This window comes from Salvelinus alpinus, chromosome 26, assembly GCF_045679555.1.
Source record: "Salvelinus alpinus chromosome 26, SLU_Salpinus.1, whole genome shotgun sequence".
Taxonomy (NCBI): domain Eukaryota; kingdom Metazoa; phylum Chordata; class Actinopteri; order Salmoniformes; family Salmonidae; genus Salvelinus; species Salvelinus alpinus.
Window position 1 is genome coordinate 41,058,919 of NC_092111.1, and position 26,752 is coordinate 41,085,670.

Below are 26,752 nucleotides of genomic sequence, written 5' to 3' on the forward strand. Positions count from 1 at the left end.
GGCTACAGGGTGTTCGACACTCTCTCCCTCTGGCTACAGGGTGTTCGACTCTCTCTCCCTCTGGCTACAGGGTGTTCGACTCTCTCTCTCCCTCTGGCTACAGGGCGTTCGTCTCTCTCTCTCTCTGGCTACAGGGTGTTCGACTCTCTCTCCTTCTGGCTACAGGGTGTTCGACTCTCTCTCCCTCTGGCTACAGGGTGTTCGACTCTCTCTCCCTCTGGCTACAGGGTGTTCGACTCTCTCTCCCTCTGGCTACAGGGTGTTCGACTCTCTCTCCCTCTGGCTACAGGGTGTTCGACTCTCTCTCCCTCTGGCTACAGGGTGTTCGACTCTCTCTCCCTCTGGCTACAGGGTGTTCGACTCTCTCTCTCTCTGGCTACAGGGTGTTCGACTCTCTCTCCCTCTGGCTACAGGGTGTTCGACTCTCTCTCTCTCTGGCTACAGGGTGTTCGACTCTCTCTCCCTCTGGCTACAGGGTGTTCGACTCTCTCTCCCTCTGGCTACAGGGTGTTCGACTCTCTCTCTCCCTCTGGCTACAGGGCGTTCGTCTCTCTCTCTCTCTGGCTACAGGGTGTTCGACTCTCTCTCCCTCTGGCTACAGGGTGTTCGACTCTCTCTCCCTCTGGCTACAGGGTGTTCGACTCTCTCTCTCCCTCTGGCTACAGGGCGTTCGTCTCTCTCTCTCTCTGGCTACAGGGCGTTCGTCTCTCTCTCTCTCTGGCTACAGGGTGTTCGACTCTCTCTCCCTCTGGCTACAGGTTGTTCGACTCTCTCTCTCTCTGGCTACAGGGTGTTCGACTCTTTCTCTCCCTCTGGCTCCAAGGTGTTCGACTCCCTCTCCCTCTGGCTACAGGGTGTTCGACTCTCTCTCCCTCTGGCTACAGGGCGTTGGACTCTCTCTCCCTCTGGCTACAGGGTGTTCGACTCTGTCTCCCTCTGGCTCCGACGTGGCAGAGTATTTGGAACAATGTTGATGTAATATAACTGCCATATAAGTTTTGCATCGATTAGGACCCGGTTAATCTGACAACATGTTAAATGCCTCTGGTTTAACAGTACGCCACAGACGCCGGGCTGCATTGTGTTCATTTTACACGGCTAATTTCTCTGGAGCCCATCAGGACACCCCGCCTGTTTGAAGTGCAACGTTAATTACGGTCTGGGTGGAATCAATGGCTTTGGTGTTAGTTCCAATATAACAGCCTGAGAGGGAACTGCCGTTTCATAAACAGACAGCATAGTGATGTTTCTGTAAAGCATGAACGATATTGAAACTGTTGAACTGTTAAAATGAAAACATTTTGTGCTTGTGTCATTCATATTGTGTAAAATGAAAAAGGGGTTTATTTCATTAGTTGAATTTAGTGGAAAGCGTACAGTCTGTGACTGACGAAGCTCCAGGACAATGGCACAGAGACATCTCCTAACCCATGGAAAGAAACATGAGTCATTATCAGATTTTGCAAAATCAACAAATAAAGGGGTAATACACACTGAGTATATCAAAACATTAAGAACACCTTCCTAATATTGAGTTGCACCCCCCCCCCCCCCCCCCCCCTCTCAGAACAGACTCAATTCATCAGGACACTCTACACGGTGTCGAAAGTGTTCCACAGGGATGCTGGTCCATGTTGACTCCAATGCTTCCCACAGTTGTGTCTTGTTGGCTGGATGTCCTTTGGGTGGTGGACCATTCTTGGAACACACGGGAAACTGTTGAGCGTGAAAAACCCAGCAGCGTTGCAGTTCTTGACACAAACCGGTTGTCATGGCATCTACTACCATACCCCGTTCAAAGGCACTTAATTAATTTGTCTTGCCCGTTCACCCTCTGAGTGGCACACAATCCATGTCTCATGTGTCTCAAGGCTTAAAAATCCTTCTTTAACCCGTCTCCTCCCCTTCATCTAGAACTTTCTGAAGTGGATTTAACAAGTGATCAATAAGGGATCATAGCTTTCACCTGGTCAGTCACCTGGTCAGTCACCTGGTCTGTCACCTGGTCTGTCACCTGGTCAGTCACCTGGTCTGTCACCTGGTCTGTCACCTGGTCAGTCACCTGGTCAGTCACCTGGTCTGTCACCTGGTCTGTCACCTGGTCTGTCACCTGGTCAGTCACCTGGTCAGTCACCTGGTCAGTCACCTGGTCTGTCACCTGGTCAGTCACCTGGTCTGTCACCTGGTCAGTCACCTGGTCAGTCACCTGGTCAGTCACCTGGTCTGTCACCTGGTCTGTCACCTGGTCTGTCACCTGGTCGGTCACCTGGTCGGTCACCTGGTCGGTCACCTGGTCAGTCACCTGGTCAGTCACCTGGTCAGTCACCTGGTCTGTCACCTGGTCTGTCACCTGGTCAGTCACCTGGTCTGTCACCTGGTCTGTCACCTGGTCAGTCACCTGGTCAGTCACCTGGTCAGTCACCTGGTCTGTCACCTGGTCAGTCACCTGGTATGTCACCTGGTCTGTCACCTGGTCAGTCACCTGGTCAGTCACCTGGTCAGTCACCTGGTCTGTCACCTGGTCAGTCACCTGGTCTGTCACCTGGTCAGTCACCTGGTCAGTGTGTCATGGAGAGAGCAGCTATACTCAGTGTATGTTTGGTTGTTTCCGTATGTTTCTATAATTTCTAATCAGGAAATGAAGTAATGGATGACTAGTTTGTAACCTCCGACTGTCTTGTTTGTCTTCATGCTTCATTTTACTGTTGCTCTTTAATTATTTGTTATTTATATTTTTATTTAAACTGTATAGTTGGTTAAGGGCTTGTAAGTAACCATTTCACTGTAACGTGAACCTGTTGTGTTCTGTGCATGTGAAAAATAACATTTGATTGGATTTGATAGAGTTCCTGAAAAGGACCTAACAAACATTATATTGTCTTGTACGTCTTGTTTGCTGGGCTATGCTGCATTAGAATGGATGATTATTTTCTGTACTCTGTGACTGAGAGAGTTCCTAATAAGGACTAAACAAACAAACCGTGGCATTGAGACGGGCGACCACTCAGTCATCAACGTATACCAACGTATTACATCCTTGTTCCGACAGGTCTGTTGATGGTGACAGAAATCCTCAGAATATTTTTGGCTGGATCTTGTAGCCACACGGCTTTGTACGAAGCAAACCCCTGGTGGAGAACGGACATGCTGGATGTGTCCAGAGTGACAGCTGTCACCATCACCAACATCATAACAGGTCCTTGGATGGCTAGATGTTTCTGAGATCCGTGTTGGTAACTGGAGAACAATGGCGACAACAAGCCCAGGTGTGCTAACATCTCCCACGTCCCAGCAGGAGAGACTCACAGCTTCCATTGTAATGAGATGGAGGGTCGATACGTCAATGTGGACATCCCAGGACCGGAAAGGTTCCTCACTATGTGTGAGGTGGAAGCATTTGGTTCTGTGGCTCCCACCCCTTACCACACCTCTTCCTACATTGAATGTTCAGTGAGGTTAAGAAGAATCCTAGAGTGTCAGCTAAAGACTTACAGAAACCACTGGAACATGAACATTTCTGTCATAAAACACTAAACAAGAATGGTGTTCATTGGAGGACGCCACGGAAGAAGCCACTGCTGTCCAAAAAAAACATTGTTGCATGTCTGAAGTTTGCAAAAAAGCACCTGGATGTTCCACACGCTTCTGGCAAAATATTCTGTGGACAGAAGAAACTAAAGTTGTGTTGTTTGGAAGGAACACACAACACTATGTGGAGAAAAAAAGGCACAGCACACCAACATCAAAACCTCATCCCAACTGTAAAGTATGGTGGAGGGAGCATCATGGTTTGGGGCTGCTTTGCTGCCTCAGGGCCTGGACAGCTTGCTATCATCGACGGAAAAATGAATTCCCAAGTTTATCAAGACACTTCGCAGGAAAATGTAAGGCTATCTGTCTGCCAATTGAAGCTCAACAGCAGTTACGTAATGCAACAGGACAACAACCCAAAAGCCAGAATTAAATCAACAACAGAATGGCTTGAACAGAATAAAATACACCTTCTGGAGTGGCCCAGTCAGAGTCCTGACCTCAACCCGATTGAGATGCTGTGGCATGACCTCAAGAGAGCAGTTCACACCAGACATCCCAAGAATATTGTGGAACTGAAACAATTTTGTAAAGAGGAATGGTCCAAAATTCCTCCTGGCTGTTGTGCAGGTCTGATCCACAACTACAGAAAACATTTGGTTGAGGTTATTACTGCCAAAGGAGGGTCAACCAGTTATTAAATCCAACGGTTCACATACGTTTTCCAACCTGCACTGTGAATGTTTACACGGTGTGTTCAGTAAAGACATGAAAAACGTATAATTGTGTGTTATTAGTTTAAACAGACTGTGTTTGTCTGTTGTTGTGACTTTGATGAAGATCAGATCACATTTTATGACCCAATTTATGCAGAAATCCAGGTAATTCTAAAGGGTTCACTTACTTTTTCTTCCCACTGTACATAAAGTTAAATCAAAATGGTGACGGGACTCATTCCAAACTTCTCTAGTTTTTCCGTGGAATGTTCTGTTGTTATAAAATACCGTATATGTTATTGACAAACTAAAATGACCCATTCTATATAATAATATCTGTCATTTAGCGAACGCTTGAATAATCATCTGTAATACATGTCCCCATAATGTCCACAATGGTTGACGAGGAGCATAAAATCATTTTAGCCACAGCTATAATGTAACACGGTAAGTGTTGTACTGTAGTTACACTAACTGGTTGTTGTAATTACCATGTAAACACATCAACAGCAGCACTAGATATCTAACCAAATACATAGTGACACATTTAAATAATCATCTTTTTGTCAAAACTAAATCGAAAAGTCCTTCCTTAGAAAAAACATTTTGAGCATCGATTATTTCCTTCCATGCAGTACGCACATCCAGGTTGACTGTTCTGTGTTTCCGTGTCAAAGAGACTTCATCGTTATAATATTCAGGGGGGGGGATGTAGCATAATGTTTAGACAGCGAAACTGCCAAAATATTTGGTAACACTTTATTAACAGCTAGTATGTTTATAGTATGACCAGGTAGAGCATGTCCACATGGAAAATCCAGACTATCCAAATAAAACGTGACCAAAAATGTATCTCTGGTAGAACTACATGGTCTTTGTCTATAGGTGTGGTGCATTGAGCTACTAAATTACATATATTTCTCCCCTTCAAATACTAAATTACATATATTTCTCCCCTTCAAATACTAAATGACATATATTTCTCCCCTTCAAATACTAAATAACATATATTTCTCCCCTTCAAATACTAAATAACTTATATTTTTCCCTTCAAATACTAAATTACATATATTTCTCCCCTTCAAATACTAAATAACATATATTTCTCCCCTTCAAATACTAAATAACTTATATTTTTCCCCTTCAAATACTAAATTACATATATTTCTCCCCCTTCAAATACAAAAAAACATATATTTCAAGCCACATTTGATTGTTTAGTCTTTTCAATGTATTTCTACAGACCATAGAACAAAAAAAACATATCTATGCATTTAAATGTATGACAACGGAGATCTTTAATTACACTTCTATTCAACATGTCATTTAACACAAATTCATTCCCTAAGCTTTTCTAGGAACATTGCTGGTATTTCAACGTATTTCACCGTATTTCAACGTATTTCAACGTATTTCACCGTATTTCAACGTATTTCAACGTATTTCAACGTATTTCAACGTATTTCAACGTATTTCAACGTATTTCAACGTATTTCAACGTATTTCACCGTATGACCGAGTTGACAATGTAGACTGTAGTATCAGGTACTGCAAGTCTTAAGATGCATCAGTGAAGCAATACGGAGAATTCCTACAAAGAATTTGTCAAGAACTTTAACGTCAGTGACGATGGAGGGAAACGACGTGAGGAAGCCGTTTTAGACTACTGTTACATGCTTACATACCCTATCCCCTAGATAGTGCACTACTTTTGAACAGGACCCATAGGGCTCTGGTCAAAAGTAGTGCACTACATACGGAATAGGGTTCCCATTTAGGATGCAACCAGGCACTTCCTTAGCACTTCCTCCTTAGTGCTGTGATGCAGTTGAATTCGTAAAAACTTTATTGATCATCTCGTGTTTCCTCAGAACAGACACGTGATACACCTACTACATGTATTAGAACTAAGGCACCAATGGAAACTCAGAGATTGAAAAACAATTATGGTTGGTATTTATGGCTTTGGAGAAGACTTTGTGAGATAATACTATTGTGTTATTTGTTATCCTCGGGAAGATGACTAGCATGCACGTGACCTATTCATTATTGAATATTTTTTTTTTTTTCCACAGTGAGACAATTCCACACAAACAAATAAGGTCTATTACTACATTACGCCACGTAAATGTTTCCACGTGTGCTACATACGTTAGTAGGTATGTCTTGTCGTGCAACTGTCAAATATAGTTATTTCACCCGAATTCTCTGGGCTTCTGGATCATGGCTTTATATTTCTGCACTTGATTTTGATTCTATAAATCTATAAATAAATTATAGAATCGATTCCCAATTTCGGGACACTTTTGAGGTGTTGCCACGTCGTTCAGTGTCAGTCATCAGTCTCATCCATGTGTTTTGAATCTAAGACACCAGAGTCCTTTGGGACAGTCCAGTTGCCATTCGTCATCTTGTAAAATATCATCCTGGTGACTATCAAGAGTTCAACTCTGTCTTCTTCTTCTTAGGACGGATTGTGGAGAGTTGTAAGAGCTACTGTAGCCTATTCCCTTCGCTACAACCACAACCATGAATCGACCATTAAAAATAGCACAGGATACATGTTACATCCCAGAAATGTTGAGGAAAATGAAACACGTTCAGTTCAAGTCAATGCATTTGCTCAAGTCATATGGGAAAGTAAAGCTCGTTGTTGACAGGCTATATCAGGTATGTAGAACTCTCCTCTGTTCCTATATCAGGTATGTAGAACTCTCCTCTGGTAATATATCAGGTATGTAGAACTCTCCTCTGTTCCTATATCAGGTATGTAGAACTCTCCTCTGTTCCTATATCAGGTATGTAGAACTCTCCTCTGTTCCTATATCAGGTATGTAGAACTCTCCTCTGTTAATATATCAGGTATGTAGAACTCTCCTCTGTTCCTATATCAGGTATGTAGAACTCTCCTCTCTTCCTATAGCAGGTATGTAGAACTCTCCTCTGTTCCTATATCAGGTATGTAGAACTCTCCTCTCTTCCTATAGCAGGTATGTAGAACTCTCCTCTGTTCCAATATCAGGTATGTAGAACTCTCCTCTGTTCCTATATCAGGTATGTAGAACTCTCCGATGTTCCTATATCAGGTATGTAGAACTGGTCTCGTGTGGCTCAGTTGGTAGAGCATGGCGCTTGCAACGCCAGGGTTGTGGGTTCATTCCCCACGGGGGGACCAGGATGAATATGTATGAACTTTCCAATTTGTAAGTCGCTCTGGATAAGAGCGTCTGCTAAATGACTTAAATGTAAATGTAACTCTCCTCTGTTAATATATCAGGTATGTAGAACTCTCCTCTGTTAATATATCAGGTATGTAGAACTCTCCTCTGTTAATATATCAGGTATGTAGAACTCTCCTCTGTTCCTATATCAGGTATGTAGAACTCTCCGATGTTCCTATATCAGGTATGTAGAACTCTCCGATGTTCCTATATCAGGTATGTAGAACTCTCCGATGTTCCTATATCAGGTATGTAGAACTCTCCTCTGTTCCTATATCAGGTATGTAGAACTCTCCTCTGTTCCTATATCAGGTATGTAGAACTCTCCGATGTTCCTATATCAGGTATGTAGAACTCTCCTCTGTTCCTATAGCAGGTATGTAGAACTCTCCTCTGTTCTTGTATCAGGTATGTAGAACTCTCCGATGTTCCTGTATCAACTCTCCCGTGTCCAACCAAAGTGCTTATGATAACACACTCCTAAGGATGATTATAACGGCTGCACACACAGGAGGTGAAACTGCCCCACTTATGTACAACACAAACACTTCTGAAATCTGGTGAAAAGCACATACTGTAATCAACACAATTCAATTATTGTCTATTAGGAGTATTTCATTACCAAAACTTTACAGACTTTCTTCATTGTCTTCATTGTTATTGATCTACCTTAGTTTTTACGAAACTCACTGACTAAAAATAACCCTTTCTTGTTTGTGACAATGACCCGGGGAAGATCAGATGTTCCACATGACTCTATATCTCCCTATCTAAAAGTCTTTCATCTCAGGTCTCTCTTCTCTCTTAGTCTCTTCAATCTTTATCTTATTCTCTCCCTCCACTGTCTACTTCCCTGTGTTCAGGCACTTCTTATGTGGGTGCTTCTGAGCGATCCCGTAGGGTACGTGAGCCGCGACCGTGCCCATCTCCGCCGCCCCTTCCACATGGAACATCTGGTCATCAAAGTAGATGTGGGGCCTAATCTTCTCCAGCATCGGGCCCTTGGGGGCCCCGGCCAGGAAGAGAGCCTCGTCCGTCTCCAGGCCCCAGGCTCTCAAGGTCTTCAGGGCACGGATCCCTGAGCTGGCTGCGCTGCGGGCCGTCACCAGGTAGGTACGGATGGGACAGTCCAGACGGTGGCCCTTAGCATAAAACTTCTTCTGGAGTTTGCCAAGGGATGCTAGGAAGTCCTTAAGAGGTCCCTGAGGAGAGGAGAGGAGAGGAGAGGAGAGGAGAGGAGAGGAGAGGAGAGGAAAGGAGAGGAGAGGAGAGGGATAAAGAATAAAGGCTTTTTGGGGGGTGGTTATAATAAGCAGAGAGTTACAGGAATCTCAATCATAACAATGATAACAATCCAATGCATTTTTTTTCTGACACAACATACACGGTCCAGTAGAATGTCCTCGTTGTCTCTCTCGTGCTGGAAGAACCCGTCGAGGCCCTGGGCCTTGAAGATGCGTTCTGATTCGTCAGAGAAGAGGACAGCGTCACCGTCAAAGGCCACTCTCAGCTGCGTCTGCGATACCTCTGTCAGCTTATTGGACATGAACATGGTGGCCGCTGCAATGCCTGAGGGGAAACATTGAGACAGATTAATATTACATGGTGGCCGCTGCAATGCCTGAGGGGAAACATTGATAAGACTAGTATTAACATGGTGGCCGCAGCAATGCCTGAGGGGAAACATTGATAAGACTAGTATTAACATGGTGGCCGCAGCAATGCCTGAGGGGAAACATTGATAAGACTAGTATTAACATGGTGGCCGCAGCAATGCCTGAGGGAAAACATTGAGACAGATTAATATTAACATGGTGGCCGCTGCAATGCCTGAGGGAAAACATTGAGACAGATTAATATTAACATGGTGGCCGCTGCAATGCCTGAGGGAAAACATTGAGACAGATTAATATTAACATGGTGGCCGCTGCAATGCCGAAGGGTAAACATTGAGACAGATTAATATTAACATGGTGGCCGCTGCAATGCCTGAGGGAAAACATTGAGACAGATTAATATTAACATGGTGGCCGCTGCAATGCCTGAGGGAAAACATTGAGACAGATTAATATTAACATGGTGGCCGCTGCAATGCCTGAGGGAAAACATTGAGACAGATTAATATTAACATGGTTGCCGCTGCAATGCCGAAGGGGAAACATTGATAAGACTAGTATTAACATGGTGGCCGCAGCAATGCCTGAGGGAAAACATTGATAAAGATAAAGATTAACATGGTGGCCGTTGCAATGCCTGAGGGAAAACATTGATAAAGATAAAGATTAACATGGTGGCCGTTGCAATGCCTGAGGGAAAACATTGATAAAGATAAAGATTAACATGGTGGCCGTTGCAATGCCTGAGGGAAAACATTGATAAAGATAAAGATTAACATGGTGGCCGTTGCAATGCCTGAGGGAAAACATTGATAAAGATAAAGATTAACATGGTGGCCGTTGCAATGCCTGAGGGAAAACATAGATAAAGATTAACATGGTGGCCGTTGCAATGCCTGAGGGAAAACATTGAGACAAGCTCTTAAGGATCGGCCCCTTTTTTTAAATTTTCGCCAAAAATAACATACCCAAATTTAACTGCCTGTAGCTCAGTCCCTGAAGCAAGGATAGGCATTTTCTTGGTATCATTTCAAAGGAAACACTTTGGGGTTTGTGGAAATGTGAAATTAAGGTAGGAGAATATAACACATTAGATTTGGTAAAAGATAAGAAAAAGAAAAATAAAAACATATTTTTTGTATTTTTTTTGTACCGTCATGTTTGAAATGCAAGAGAAAGGCCATTATTAGGTATTATTCCAGCCCAGGTGCAATTTAGATATTGGCCACTAGATGGCATCAGTGCATGTGCAAAGATTTAGACTGATCCAATGAACCATTGCATTTCTGTTCAAAAGGTTGTATCAAGACTGCCCAAATAGTTTATTAAAAACTTTTCATGTTCAAAACTGTGCACTCTCCTCAAACAATAGCATGGTATTCTTTCACTGTAATAGCTACTGTAAATTGGACAGTGCAGTTAGATTAACAATAATTTAAGCTTACTGCCAATATCAGTCTATGTCCTGGGAAACGTTCTTGTTACTTACAACCTCATGCTAATCGCATTAGCCTACGTTAGCTCAACCATCCCACAGGGCACCCACCACTCCTGAAGAAGTTAACTTCTTACGGCTGAAATCCCGTTAACGGGATCGATATGACAACAGCCAGTGAAAGTGCAGGGCGCCAAATTCAAACAACAGAAATCTCATAATTAAAATTACTCAAACATACTCAAACAAGTATTATACACCATTTTAAAGATACACTTGTTGTTAATCCCACCACAGTGTCCGATTTCAAAAAGGCTTTACGACGAAAGCATACCATGCGATTATGTTAGGTCAGCACCTAGTCACAGAAAAACACAGCCATTTTTCCAGCCAAAGACAGGAGTCACAAAAAGCAGAAATAGAGATAAAATGAATCACTAACCTTTGATGATCTTCATCAGATGACACTCATAGGACTTCATGTTACACAATACATGTATGTTTTGTTCGATAAAGTTCATATTTATATCCAAAAATCTCAGTTTACATTGGCGCGTTATGGTCAGTAATGTTTTGCTTCCAAAACATCCGGTGATTTGGCAGAGAGCCACATCAATATACAGAAATACTCATTCTAAATGTTGATGAAAATACAAGTGTTATACATGGAATTATAGATCCACTTCTCCTTAATGCAACCGCTGTGTCAGATTTAAAAAAAACATCAAACAATTTTGACTTTTCTTTCATATATTGTATCGCTGCCCCCCTGCAGTACCTCGGACCCACGGTTGAATACCACGGCTTTAAATTACACTTTAAAGTGTGTGACCTTTTGTTTGCAGTAATTCAAACTATTGACACTGTGTGCCTGTCCCACTCTGAAGGTTAACTGTTCAATATCACCCCAGGACGGACAGTTGACCTTTGAGTTTGTCCACAATACATTTACTCTGGTCTCGGGTTCCATGCTACAGTGGAAGGGATGTGATGTAATATACAGGTGAAGACAGGAGTCAGTCAGTCTGGTGTGACTCACCTTCAGACAGCGCCTCTCTGACCTTCTCAGCATCAGCAGACAGGTACAGGTTGGTCTGCCACGCCTTTAGGTAGCCAATAGGGGAACTGCCTCCCGTCATACAGAACCTCTCAATGAACAGATCTGGGAGACAGAGAGAAAACACAGGAATACAATCCCATGTGGGTCATAAGGGCAGCAGAAGGGAAAACGATCAGAAGCAATTCTTATGGATCAAGTTCAGGTATCTCCTCACAGTTTTCTCCACATAAGTGTTTCATGAAAATGACACCGGTCAGTAGATAACAACCTGAGGTCACCATTAAAATCTTGCCGTGCTACGCTAGTCAATTTAAGTTACCCCTTTTGGCACTGTTCTGAGATCAGATTGCATTCTTCCTAGGCCTAATGGTTAAGGTTAGAATTTGGAAAGAGTAAAGCTGATCCTCGATCTGTGTCTTTTGTCATTTATTCCCCTTGAGAAAAAGTGTGAGCTCGTCCTAAAAGATAGCATGCGACAAAGCCCTTTAAAACCCTTTAGCCAACCTTCCAGGCCGAAAGGCTAAGGACATTTATAGAAGCTTGAAGGGGTGGCAGGTAGCCTAGCGGTTAGAGAGCGGGCCAGCATTCGCCGGGTTGCCAGTTTCGGATTCGGGGTGTTCCGATGGGAAAAATCTGTCAGGGTGTGATTTGGCAACCGGAGGATTGCTGGTATCAACTCCTAGATGCCATGGCCTGCTGTTGTGTACTTGAGCAAGGCACTAAACCCCCCCACAACAACAGCTCCCTCGGCTCCCTGTCGGGCGAACCCCCCCCCCACCCTGCATCTCCCCAAAACCTGAATATGTGTCTTTCAAATGGGTTGGGTTGAAAGCGGAAGTCCTATTTCGGTTGGACTGTGTGTGTAATTGACCAATAAATGCATGTTAAATGTCATATCCCTAGGGAGGGTGTCTAATTATCTGCAACCCAAATGACACCCTATTCCCTATCTAGTGCACTACTTTTAAAGTAGGGAATAGGTTTGACATTTGGGACACAGGCAGATTCTCAGTATAGTATTGGCATTTAGCAATACACAGTGTCATCTGAGGTAAGGTGCAAGAACTGTCGAGTCAGAAGGAAGAGGGGAGCAGAGGGAGAGGAGAGCAGAGGGAGAGGGGAGCAGAGGGAGAGGAGAGCAGAAGGAGAGGAGAGCAGAGGGAGAGGAGAGCAGAGGGAGAGGAGAGGAGAGGGAGAGGGGAGCAGAGGGAGAGGGGAGAAGAGGGAGAGGAGCAGAGGGAGAGGAGAGCAGAGGGAGAGGAGAGCAGAGGGAGAGGGGAGCAGAGGGAGAGGGGAGCAGAGGGAGAGGGGATCAGAGGGAGAGGGGAGCAGAGGGAGAGGAGAGCAGAGGGAGAGGGGAGCAGAGGGAGAGGGGAGCAGAGGGAGAGCAGAGGAGAGAAGAGGAGATCTCCTGGAAGAGGAAGAAGGGGATATTCAGCGTGAAGGAGCATAATCAGGAGAGGAGAGAGAGGGTGAGGTAGGGGGTAGGATACAGTAGGCTGAGGGAGGGAGGGAGGGAGGGAGCGAGGGAGCGAGGGAGGGAGGGAGGTTCGGGGGGAGAGAGAGAACCAGGGAGGGATGGAGGGAGGGAGGGAGGGGGGGGGGGTGGAGGGAGGTAGCTGCTGAATGTAATCTGATACAGGTTTACAGCAATGTGCTGATTTAATCTTTAGTCCTGACTCCTGGGCCAAGATGTACTGAGCGGGAAGAGGAGGAGCTCAACATGGATCAAGAGACAGATAGAAACAGAGAGAGACAGAGAGAGAGACAGACAGAGAGAGAGAGACAGACAGAGAGAGAGTGAGAGAGAGAGAGAGAGAGAGAGAGAGAGAGAGAGAGAGAGAGAGAGAGAGAGAGAGAGAGAGAGAGAGAGAGAGAGAGAGAGAGAGAGAGAGAGAGAGAGAGAGAGAGAGAGAGAGAGAGAGAGAGAAGGGGGGGAAGATGGGAGGAGAAGGGAAGAATGATGTTTGTTCAGGAGGAAAGGAGACTGTGGAGATCATTCACTAAAGGGTGGGACCTGAAAAAGTTATTATGTCCTAAGAGGATTAGTTGTCTGCAGCGTTTTATTTTGGGAAAGAGGGGTATGACTCTTAACCCATCTCACTCAAGCGCTCCGCTGTCCCCTTCAAATAAAAAAAAATATTCATATTTTTTTTTAGGGACATGTTTTTTTGTTTGTTTCCAACAGTCTTGAGATCATCAAGATGAAGAGAAACACATCAAAACGTTTATGATAGATCCTCATCATACAGCCCCAACCCAGGAGAAATGGGTCCCGTCTGACCCACCGCTCGGGGGACATGCTGCATTAACAAGTACTGAAGCATGGTAGATATCCTACTCTGGGGATGGCCCAGTCATTGATGTTACTCTCTGATATCCTACTCTGGGGATGGCCCAGTCATTGATGTTACTCTCTGATATCCTACTCTGAGGATGGCCCAGTCATTGATGTTATTCTCTGATATCCTACTCTGGGGATGGCCCAGTCATTGATGTTACTCTCTGATATCCTACTCTGGGGATGGCCCAGTCATTGATGTTACTCTCTGATATCGTACTCTGGGGATGGCCCAGTCATTGATGTTATTCTCTGATATCGTACTCTGGGGATGGCCCAGTCATTGATGTTATTCTCTGATATCCTACTCTGGGGATGGCCCAGTCATTGATGTTACTCTCTGATATCCTACTCTGGGGATGGCCCAGTCATTGATGTTATTCTCTGATATCGTACTCTGGGGATGGCCCAGTCATTGATGTTACTCTCTGATATCCTACTCTGGGGATGGCCCAGTCATTGATGTTACTCTCTGATATCCTACTCTGGGGATGGCCCAGTCATTGATGTTACTCTCTGATATCCTACTCTGGGGATGGCCCAGTCATTGATGTTACTCTCTGATATCCTACTCTGGGGATGGCCCAGTCATTGATGTTATTCTCTGATATCCTACTCTGGGGATGGCCCAGTCATTGATGTTATTCTCTGATATCCTACTCTGAGGATGGCCCAGTCATTGATGTTACTCTCTGATATCCTACTCTGGGGATGGCCCAGTCATTGATGTTACTCTCTGATATCCTACTCTGGGGATGGCCCAGTCATTGATGTTATTCTCTGATATCGTACTCTGGGGATGGCCCAATCATTGATGTTACTCTCTGATATCCTACTCTGGGGATGGCCCAGTCATTGATGTTACTCTCTGATATCCTACTCTGGGGATGGCCCAGTCATTGATGTTATTCTCTGATATCCTACTCTGGGGATGGCCCAGTCATTGATGTTACTCTCTGATATCCTACTCTGGGGATGGCCCAGTCATTGATGTTATTCTCTGATATCGTACTCTGGGGATGGCCCAATCATTGATGTTACTCTCTGATATCCTACTCTGGGGATGGCCCAGTCATTGATGTTACTCTCTGATATCCTACTCTGGGGATGGCCCAGTCATTGATGTTATTCTCTGATATCGTACTCTGGGGATGGCCCAATCATTGATGTTACTCTCTGATATCCTACTCTGGGGATGGCCCAGTCATTGATGTTATTCTCTGATATCGTACTCTGGGGATGGCCCAATCATTGATGTTACTCTCTGATATCCTACTCTGGGGATGGCCCAGTCATTGATGTTACTCTCTGATATCCTACTCTGGGGATGGCCCAGTCATTGATGTTACTCTCTGATATCGTACTCTGGGGATGGCCCAATCATTGATGTTATTCTCTGATATCGTACTCTGGGGATGGCCCAATCATTGATGTTACTCTCTGATATCGTACTCTGGGGATGGCCCAATCATTGATGTTACTCTCTGATATCCTACTCTGGGGATGGCCCAATCATTGATGTTATTCTTCATATTAAACCATTCATTGTCGTCTTTATGTCACGTGTTCATTCATGTCCTCATCATTGTCTTTCTATTACGTTTTTATTGATCTGGGGTGAGGATGAGGCCTGATGATATATATTAGAGGCTAGGCATCTGTTCGAAAACATCCAGTGAAATTGGAGGGCGCGCAATTCAAATAAATACTCGTAATATTAAACATTTATGAACATACAAGTATCTTACATCGGTTAAAAGCTTAAATTCTTGTTAATCTAACTGCGTTGTCCAATAATAGGCTTTACGGCGAACGCAAACCATGCGATTGTCTGAGGACGGCGCCCCACATCAACATATTTTTCAACCAGCACAGGCTTCATAAAATCACAAATAGCGATTAAATAATAATTAACTTTTTGAAAATCTTCCTCTGTTTGCAATCCCAAGGGTCCCAGCTACAACATGAATGGTCATTTTGTTAGATAGTTTCCTTTATATCTCAAAAAGTCGGTTTAGTTGGCGCCATCGATTTCAGTAATCCGATCATTCAACTTTCATACAGAAAGAAGTATGTTCAATAGGAAAGTCAAATTAACAAGCGTGCATCCTCTTCGTTGCGTGCGCACAGACTGATTTCCAACTGTAACTCTCAGTACCAAAACTCTAAATTCTTCCTCGTTTTCGAAGGAACAAGCCTGAAACCTTGAACAAATACTGTTGACATCTAGTGGAAGCCATAGGAATTACAATCTGGTAGCTGGAATTGCATGGACCCATAGCTTTCCATTGAAAGAGCATGGGATCTAAAAAAAGGAAAATATATATTCCGTTTGGTATTTCTTTGGATTTTCTCCTACTATATCAATTATGTTATAGTCTCATACATTATTTAAACATTTCTACAAACTTCTAGGTGTTGTCTATCCAATGATACCAATTATATGCATATCCTGGCTTCTGGGCCTGAGTAACAGGTAGTTTACTTTGGGCACGTCAGTCAGGCGGAAATTCTGAAAAAGGACCCTAGCCGTAAGAAGACGAGGCCTGATGATACAGTACATTGACAGGACGAGGCCTGATGATACAGTACATCGACAGGACGAGGCCTGATGATACAGTACATCGACAGGACGAGGCCTGATGATACAGTACATTGACAGGACGAGGCCTGATGATACAGTACATTGACAGGACGAGGCCTGATGATACAGTACATTGACAGGACGAGGCCTGATGATACAGTACATTGACAGGACGAGGCCTGATGATACAGTACATTAACAGGACGAGGCCTGATGATACAGTACATTAACAGGACGAGGCCTGATGATACAGTACATTGACAGGACGAGGCCTGATGATACAGTACATCGACAGGACGAGGCCTGATGATACAGTACATCGACAGGACGAGGCCTGATGATACAGTACATTGACAGGACGAGGCCTGATGATACAGTACATTGACAGGACGAGGCCTGATGATACAGTACATTGACAGGACGAGGCCTGATGATACAGTACATTGACAGGACGAGGCCTGATGATACAGTACATTAACAGGACGAGGCCTGATGATACAGTACATTAACAGGACGAGGCCTGATGATACAGTACATTGACAGGACGAGGCCTGATGATACAGTACATCGACAGGACGAGGCCTGATGATACAGTACATTGACAGGACGAGGCCTGGTGATACAGCACATTGACAGCACAGTAGCACCAGTCTTCTGCCGTAATATACTTTAGACTGCTAGGTATATGATTGCTTATACTGGAACAACTTCACTGACATCCAGACATCAAAGTGTTTTTTATGCCTGTAGTTAAGCCTTCTCACAGCAGTATCCTTTAGAGAAAACATGAATAAACATAATTTTACAAGAAGTTGTGTGTCCTGAGAAGATTTTATGAAACTGAAATCTAATTCCCTTGCAACTTGATAGCTCTCTAAGAGGGGAGATTTCTATACTGATTCTGATGGGGTTTTTCGAATCAGATCTCTCTCTCTCCTGCAAACAGGGGCACTGGTATTTTAATGTATGCTACATAAATTATGTTCCACATTACAGAACATGCCAATCATTCCATGTATTTATGTAAGGTAGATGCATGGAGCGACTATGTTGTCACACACCCCAAAGAGCAAATCCAATGTCTACCTTAAGTTGTCAAAGAGCCAATCCAATGTCTACACTATGTTGTCAAAGACCCAATCCAATGTCCACACAAGGACGTCAAATCTCACCTGCTCATACACAGCCTGAATCACAAAAGCACCCTATTCCCTGTATAGTTCACTACTTTTGAACAGTGTGCATTACTTGCTGTTTGGGGTTTTAGGCTGGGTTTCTGTACAGCACTTTGTGACTTCGGCTGATGTAAAAAGGGCTTTATAAATACATTTGATTGATTGATTGAATAAGGTTTCATTCGGGACGCAGCAGTAGACGGTTTTCTAATGATCAATTAGCCTTTTAAAATGATAAACTTGGATTAGCTAACACAACGTGCCATTGGAACACAGGAGTAATGGTTGCTGATAATGGGCCTCTGTACGCCTATGTAGATATTCCATAAAAAAATCAGCCGTTTCCAGCTACAATAGTCATATACAACATTAACAATGTTCACACTGTATTTCTGATCAATTTGATGTTATTTTAATGGACAAAAAATGTGCTTTTCTTTCAAAAACAAGGACATTTCTAAGTGACGCCAAACTTTTGAACGGTAGTGTATATACTGTGTGAGTGTCCAAAAAAGCCCCTATCTTCTATTAAGGCGAGTTGCATCCAACACTACTTATCACTTCTGCCTTTTTTTAAACCTACGCACTTGTGGCATAGACATCTCCTAATTCACTTCCACGATAGGTCTTCATCCCGAACGTCACCCTATTCCCTATATAGTGCACTACTTTTGGTTATGGGCGGTAGGTAGCTTAGCGGTTAAGACCGTTGGGCCAGTAACCCGAAAAGTCTCTGGTTTGAATCCCCCAGCCGACTAGGTGAAACATCTGTCGATGTGCCCTTGAGCAAGGCTCTAATTGCTCCTGTAAGTCTCTCTGGATAAGAGCATCTGCTAAATGACTAACCTGTAACTGATATAGGTAATACGGTGTGAGCTCTGGTCAAAAGTAGTTCACTGTAAAGGGTTTCATTTGGGATGGACCCTAAAGAACAGTTTGTATTACAGAATCGAATCTCCTTGACGTCTGCGCGGCCATCTTGTCCGTGTTTGTTTATTGTGTTCTCTAGAGAAAATGTCAAGAGGTCAGGGAGTGTGGTTCGTGTTGTGTGATCACACAGAGGACCACTGGAGAGATCTAGCATCAGATGACAAGACATGGAGGCATCTGGGAGCTCTGAAGGAAGCCACTTCCCTAACTTGTTTTCATTGTTGTGACAAAAAAGTCTTTTGGATATGTTTGGCGACCCATCAATAAAAAATAAAAACACATAAATACATTTTGTCTTGCCACAACCAAGGCTTTGCTTCAGCCGCGAACCACGAGGGACAGGTCGGGACCCTTGGGACCTGACCCATTATTTGGGAAACGGCTTTGGTTTCTGGTTTGCGTTCGTTCACACACACAGAGAGCCATTAGAGATATGGTTCATGGCATCTGGGAAACTCTACATGAAAGTGGTACGTAGATGTCAGGTCAGTTTAGCTATTTCCCCGAAATGGTGAACAGTCCGACTTTGTAAAGGGTAAGTCGATCCCCAATCTGTGCCTACAAAAATGCCAACTAGAATGTAAAAGGGTTCATTGGCTGACCACATAGGATAACCCTTTGAATAACCCTTTTTGATTCCAGGTAGAACCCATTTGATTTCCATCTATAACCACAGGGTTCTACACGGAACCCGAAAGGGTTCTACATGGAACCCGAAAGGGTTCTACCTGGAATCAAACAGGGTTTTCCCATGGGGACAGCTGAATAACCCCTTTCGGGACCCTTCTGTTCTAGTCTTCTAGATGAAGTATATAGCGGTATGCAGTATTCGAGGCACTCAATGAAAGCTGCAGATGTAGGGTCTTAATTTGACCTGTTTCTCACAGCAGGAAAAGAATCCTGCAGCAACAGGAAATGTGAATTATTGTGTGGATTATAATGAATGGACATTGTTGTAGGGGTTGATACATTTTTGTTTTTAGGGCACATCAAGTCTTATATTTTAAAGTGGAACTTACAAACTTTAGAAGCCACTGAAAAACCGGGTGGTCAAATCAAGAACCTACATCTGCTGATATTTCCCAGATCTGAGAGAACCAGGGTAAACTGACGCTGATACCTGTGACACGTTGACTGAGGCAGCACACGTGCTCTCTTCTTGAGTGTACGCTAGTTTTGCTATGAATTGTGGGACAGTACGTGCTTGTGCCCGTTTCATGCAGGTGCATCCTAACACGCGTGCATATGCCTCCGTGTGAGTGTGCTAAGTGTGTGTGTGTGTGGGACTCACTGTGATGGTTGATGGTATTGATGAGCCTGACTCCTACGTGGGCGTGGTTATAGGTCACCAGGACGATGTCAAACAGTTCTTCACTCTCTGGGTACAGTTCTCTCAGGCGGGCATTCACCGCCTCCAACGCCTGACGGAAGAGCAGAGGAGAAAACAGATCTATGGGTAATGTAGTCAGTATACATGTAATAGCATTCAGCATACAAATCAATATCCCCGTCTCCAAGGCCTGATTGGATAGCAGGGGAGAGCAAAGGATTGTGGGTAATGTAGTCAGTATACATGTAATAGCATTCAGCATACAAATCAATATCCCCGTCTCCAAGGCCTGATTGGATAGCAGGGAAGAGCAAAGGATCATGGGTAATGTAATCAGTACACTTGTAATAGCATTCAGCATACAGATCAATATCCCCATCTCCAAAGCCTGATGGGATAGCAGGGGAGAGCAAAGGATTATGGGTAATGTAATCAGTACACTGGTAATAGCATTCAGCATACAGATCAATATCCCCATCTCCAAAGCCTGATGGGATAGCAGGGAAGAGCAAAGGATCATGGGTAATGTAATCAGTACACTTGTAATAGCATTCAGCATACAGATCAATATCCCCATCTCCAAAGCCTGATGGGATAGCAGGGAAGAGCAAAGGATTATGGGTAATGTAATCAGTACACTTGTAATAGCATTCAGCATACAGATCAATATCCCCATCTCCAAAGCCTGATGGGATAGCAGGGGAGAGCAAAGGATTATGGGTAATGTAATCAGTACACTGGTAATAGCATTCGGCATACAGATCAATATCCCCATCTCCAAAGCCTGATGGGATAGCAGGGGAGAGCAAAGGATTATGGGTAATGTAATCAGTACACTGGTAATAGCATTCGGCATACAGATCAATAGTGAAAGCGTCCCATCTCAGACCCGGGAGATTAAAACCTTCTAAATCAATGTAACATCAGCCACTTTGTACCACTGTGTTTCCATGGTTGCGGTTGCATGCTTTACCCATGTGATATGGGTCATTAAGCCAAAACAAGTCACGGAACGTGTCTGTGTGTTACTGCGACAGGTCCTATTCAGTCTCTCAAAGTCTTTTGGGTAAAGAGTTTTTTTTGCCTCTTACTCAATATATTTTTTTAGGACTACATTGACTTGAATTTTTATTTCAGTGATGGTACTTAAAAAAACTCTTAAGGATTAGCCCAATTTTTGCCTAAAATGACATACCCAAATCTAACTGCCTGTAGCTCAGGCCCTGAAGCAAGGATATGCATCTTATTGGTACCGTTTAAAAGGAAACACTTTGAAGTTTATGGAAACATGAAAGGAATGTAGTAGAATATAACACAATAGATCTGGTAAAAGATAATACAAAGAAAAAAACAACAGTTATTTTGTATTTTTTTGTACCATCATCTTTGAAATGCAAGAGAAAGGCCATAATGTATTATTCCAGCCCAGATGCAATTTAGATTTTGGCCACTAGATGGCAGCAGTGTATGTGCAACGTTTAGACTGATCCAAAGAACCATTGCATGTCTGTTCAAAATGTTGTATCAAGCCTGCCTAAATGTGTCTAATTTGTTTATTAATAACTGTTCTTGTTCAAAATTGTGCACTCTCCTCAAACAATAGCATGGTATTCTTTCACTGTAATAGCTACTGTAAACTGGACAGTGCAGTTAGATTAACAAGAATTTAAGTTGTCTGCCAATATCAGATATGTCTATGTCCTGGGCGATTTCCTTGTTACTTTCAACCTCATGCTAATTTGAATTAGCCTACGTTAGCTCATTCGTCCTGTGGAAGGGACACCCACCTCAGTATTCTACCACCTCATTACTCTACCACCTCAGTACTCTACCACCTCAGTACTCTACCACCTCAGTACTCTACCACCTCAGTACTCTACCACCTCAGTACTCTACCACCTCAGTACTCTACCACCTCAGTACTCTACCACCTCAGTACTCTACCACCTCAGTACTCTACCACCTCAGTACTCTACCACCTCAGTACTCTACAAACTCAGTACTCTACCACCTCAGTACTCTACCACCTCAGTACTCTACCACCTCAGTACTCTACCACCTCAGTACTCTACCACCTCAGTACTCTACACACCTCAGTACTCTACCACACTCAGTATTTTACCACCTCAGTACTCTACCACCTCAGTACTCTACCACCTCAGTACTCTACCACCTCAGTACTCTACCACCTCAGTACTCTACCACCTCAGTACTCTACCACCTCAGTACTCTACCACCTCAGTACTCTACCACCTCAGTACTCTACCACCTCAGTACTCTACCACCTCAGTACTCTACCACCTCAGTACTCTACCACCTCAGTACTCTACCACCTCAGTACTCTACCACCTCAGTACTCTACCACCTCAGTACTCTACCACCTCAGTACTCTACCACCTCAGTACTCTACCACCTCAGTACTCTACCACCTCAGTACTCTACCACCTCAGTACTCTACCACCTCAGTACTCTACCACCTCAGTACTCTACCACCTCAGTACTCTACCACCTCAGTACTCTACCACCTCAGTACTCTACCACCTCAGTACTCTACCACCTCAGTACTCTACCACCTCAGTACTCTACCACCTCAGTACTCTACCACCTCAGTACTCTACCACCTCAGTACTCTACCACCTCAGTACTCTACCACCTCAGTACTCTAACACCTCAGTACTCTAACACCTCAGTACTCTAACACCTCAGTACTCTAACACCTCAGTACTCTAACACCTCAGTACTCTACCACCTCAGTACTCTACCACCTCAGTACTCTACCACCTCAGTACTCTACCACCTCAGTACTCTACCACCTCAGTACTCTACCACCTCAGTACTCTACCACCTCAGTACTCTACCACCTCAGTACTCTACCACCTCAGTACTCTACCACCTCAGTACTCTACCACCTCAGTACTCTACCACCTCAGTACTCTACCACCTCAGTACTCTACCACCTCAGTACTCTACCACCTCAGTACTCTACCACCTCAGTACTCTACCACCTCAGTACTCTACCACCTCAGTACTCTACCACCTCAGTACTCTACCACCTCAGTACTCTACCACCTCAGTATTCTACCACCTCAGTAATCTACCACCTCAGTACTCTACAACCTCAGTAATCTACCACCTCAGTAATCTACCACCTCAGTACTCTACCACCTCAGTACTCTACCACCTCAGTACTCTACCACCTCAGTACTCTACCACCTCAGTACTCTACCACCTCATTAATCGACCACCTCAGTACTCTACCACCTCAGTATTCTACCACCTCAGTAATCTACCACCTCAGTACTCTACAACCTCAGTAATCTACCACCTCAGTAATCTACCACCTCAGTAATCTACCACCTCACTACTCTACCATAGCTTATCTATTTCAGTGTCTCTGTAAGTCTAGTGTATGGTCATACTTTAAGCATCCATGAATCTTTGTTGTCCCCCACGATGAAATCAGGGAGGGGACTGTTGATCATCTCCGTCTGTCCGTCTGTCCGCCTGTCTGTCCGTTCTCAGTCATAGTCTATAACGCAGACAGCATTGGACCGGGTGTTGACTAAACTTGGGTGAATGATGCGTCTTGCCATAGAGATCCAGCATTTACAAAATGACACTGAATGGCCCAAGGCGGGAGCTATGGTAATTAACTGTAATGTGTGAGTCACACCAGAGAAGAAGAGGAGAGGAGAGAGGGATAACTGGACCCAAAACGTGTCTTCTCCAGCAGGTGACAGTGTTTCTTTGGTACGTGAAGTGTAGTACAGGGATTGAATTAGCTAATGATACTGCAGGGCTTATACATTCAGGGCTGCCCGCTGGCACCGCAACAACCGCAGAGCTCACCGGGCTAATTAATCAAGCTTTCATGTGGTCCAATTTTCAAACTCCAAAACAGATAAAAATGATATATATATTTGTATTTCATCCTTCACAATCTTCCCGGCGTCTGATTCTTCACACTTGTTATCAACAAGCATTTCCTCTCCTTTTCGAGTGAGCCCCGTCTCAGTAGGCTACGCCGCAGACCCGTCTCAGTAGCCTACGCCACAGACCCGTCTCAGTAGGCTACGTCACAGATCCGTCTCAGTAGGCTACGTCACAGACCCGTCTCAGTAGGCTACGTCACAGACCCGTCTCAGTAGGCTACGTCACAGATCCGTCTCAGTAGGCTACGTCACAGACCCGTCTCAGTAGGCTACGTCACAGACCCGTCTCAGTAGGCTACGTCACAGACCCGTCTCAGTAGGCTACGTCACAGACCCGTCTCAGTAGGCTACGTCACAGACCCGTCTCAGTAGGCTACGTCACAGACCCGTCTCAGTAGTCTACGCCACAGACCCGTCTCAGTAGGCTACGTCACAGACCCGTCTCAGCGTAGACAGGAAGCCTATAAATTCCGAGTTCAATATCGGCATGTACAGTTGAAGATGGAAGTTTACATACACCTTAGCCAAATACATTTAAACTCAGTTTTTCACAATTCCTGACATTTAATCCTAGTAAAAATACCCTGTCGTAGGTCAGATAGGATCACCACTTTATTTTAAGAATGTGAAATGTCAGAATAATAGCAGAGAGAATTATTTATTTCAGCTTTTATTTCTTTCATCACATTCCCAATGGGTTACAAGTTTACATACAATCAATTAGTATTTGGTAGCATTGCCTTTAACAAAATTGTTTAACTTGGGTCAAACATTTCAGGTAGCCTTCCACAAGCTTCCCACAATAAGTTGGGTGAATTTTGGCCCATTCCTCCTGACAGAGTTGGTGTAGCTGAGCCAGGTTTGTAGGCCTCCTTGCTCGCACACACTTTTTCAGTTATGCCAAGGAATGTTCTATAGGATTGAGGTCAAGACTTTGTGATGGCCACTCCAATACCTTTACTTTGTTGTCCTTAAGCCATTTTGCCACAACTTTGGAAGTATGCTTGGGGTCATTGTCCATTTGGAAGACCCATTTGCGACCAAGCTTTAACTTCCTGACTGATGTCTTGAGATGTTGCTTCAATATATCCACATAATTTCCCTTTCTCATGATGCCATCTATTTTGTGAAGTGCACCAGTCCCTCCTGCAGCAAAGCACCCCCACGACATTATGCTGCCACCCCCATGCTTCATGGTTGGGATGGTGATCTTCGGCTTGCAAGCCTCCCCCTTTTTCCTCCAAACATAACGATGGTCATTATGGTCAAACAGTTCTATATTTGTTTCATCAGACCAGAGGACATTTCTCCAAAAAGTACAATCTTTGTCCCCATGTGCAGTTGCAAACCGTAGTCTGGCTTTTTTATGGTGGTTGTGGAGCTGTGGCTTCTTCCTTGCTGAGCGGCCTTTCAGGTTATGTCGATATAGGATTTGGTTTACTGTGAATTAGATTGATTTGTACCCGTTTCCTCCAGCATCTTCACAAGGTCCTTTGCTGTTGTTCTGGGATTGATTTGCACTTTTCGCACCAAAGTACATTCATCTCTAGGAGACAGAATGCGTCTCCATCCTGAGCGGTATGACGGCTGCGTGGTCACATGTTGTTTATACTTGCGTACTATTGTTTGTACAGATGAACGTGGTACCTTCAGGCATTTGGAAATTGCTCCCAAGGATGAACCAGACTTGTGGAGGTCTACAATTCTTTTTCTGAGGTTTTGGCTGATTTCTTTAGATTTTCCCATGATGTCAAGCAAAGAGGCACTACGTTTGAAATTAGACCTTGAAATACATCCACATGTACACCTCCAATTGACTCAAATTATGTCAATTAGCCAATCAGAAGCTTCTAAATCCATGACATAATTTTCTGGAATTTTCCAAGCCGTTTAAAGGCACAGTCAACGTAGTGTATGTAAACTTCTGACCCACTGGAATTGTGACACAGTGAAATAATCTGTCTGTAAACAATCGTTTGAAAAATTACTTGGTCATGCACGAAGTAGATGTCCTAACTGACTTGCCAAAACTATAGTTTGTTAACAAGAAATGTGTGGAGTGGTTGAAAAACGAGTTTTAATGACTCCAACCTGAGTGTATGTAAACTTCCGACTTCAACTGTATATTCGGAAGTCCACCTGCTTTTCAGTCTTTTTTCATATCGGACACAGCGATGTCCTTATTAGCAAAGAAAGGTTTACACAGTCCTACATAAGCTGCTTGCTTGTCAAAACATGAACATTATTATTTTTTTAATTACTTGTTGGTTAAATACAAAATGTATATTGGAATAATGCTATTCTGTAGTTTATGCCTATACAATTGTTTTTAAAAAATTGATTAATTCCCGAAGCTGTTCATGAGCTATTTATCAGGTTAATATCAACTGTTTGGTGGAAAGTGGACTCCTCACACAGCTGATTGCTGCGCAGAAAGAAATGTCACTCTGCAACTTTCCTAAATGCAATCTCTGAAAAAACAATAGTTTTGATGGCATTTACAATAGCAAAAGTAACTACGGGAAGCCTATATTCACTGTAAAATTCAAACAATTACACTGTATTTATAAACACAATAATAATCACATGATTGTATTAGTGGGGCATGTATTAGTGCCAGATTAGGACATTAAACACGCAAAAGATCACTTTGTGATCTAACTAATGATTTGCCTACTTGAGTAAACAATGCAGAGGAGAAACTCCATTCTTCAGCCATGTAGCCCCCATGCTGCATCAGGCTACAGGTGATAATGCTTCAGCCATGTAGCCACCATGCTGCATCAGGCTACAGGTGACCATGCTTCAGCCATGTAGCCACCGTGCTGCATCAGACAGGTGATAATGCTTCAGCCATGTAGCCACCATGCTGCATCAGACA

At 43.8% G+C, this 26,752-nt stretch overlaps 1 protein-coding gene across 2 annotated transcripts in view; it reads right to left on the bottom strand.

Moving 5' to 3' along the window:
- Positions 1-4,992: 4,992 nt before the first annotated feature.
- The window catches only part of nt5c1aa (5'-nucleotidase, cytosolic IAa), a 78,315-nt gene continuing 56,555 nt past the window's right edge, over positions 4,993-26,752 (bottom strand). For both annotated transcript variants that reach the window (XM_071369021.1, XM_071369020.1), the window contains 4 exons: positions 19,901-20,030; positions 11,559-11,681; positions 8,853-9,037; positions 4,993-8,670 (listed from right to left, as the gene is read on the bottom strand). In XM_071369021.1, coding sequence (XP_071225122.1) covers positions 8,314-8,670; positions 8,853-9,037; positions 11,559-11,681; positions 19,901-20,030 — 795 coding nt within the window. In that variant the 3' untranslated portion in view covers positions 4,993-8,313. The remainder of the gene's footprint in view (positions 8,671-8,852; positions 9,038-11,558; positions 11,682-19,900; positions 20,031-26,752) is intronic.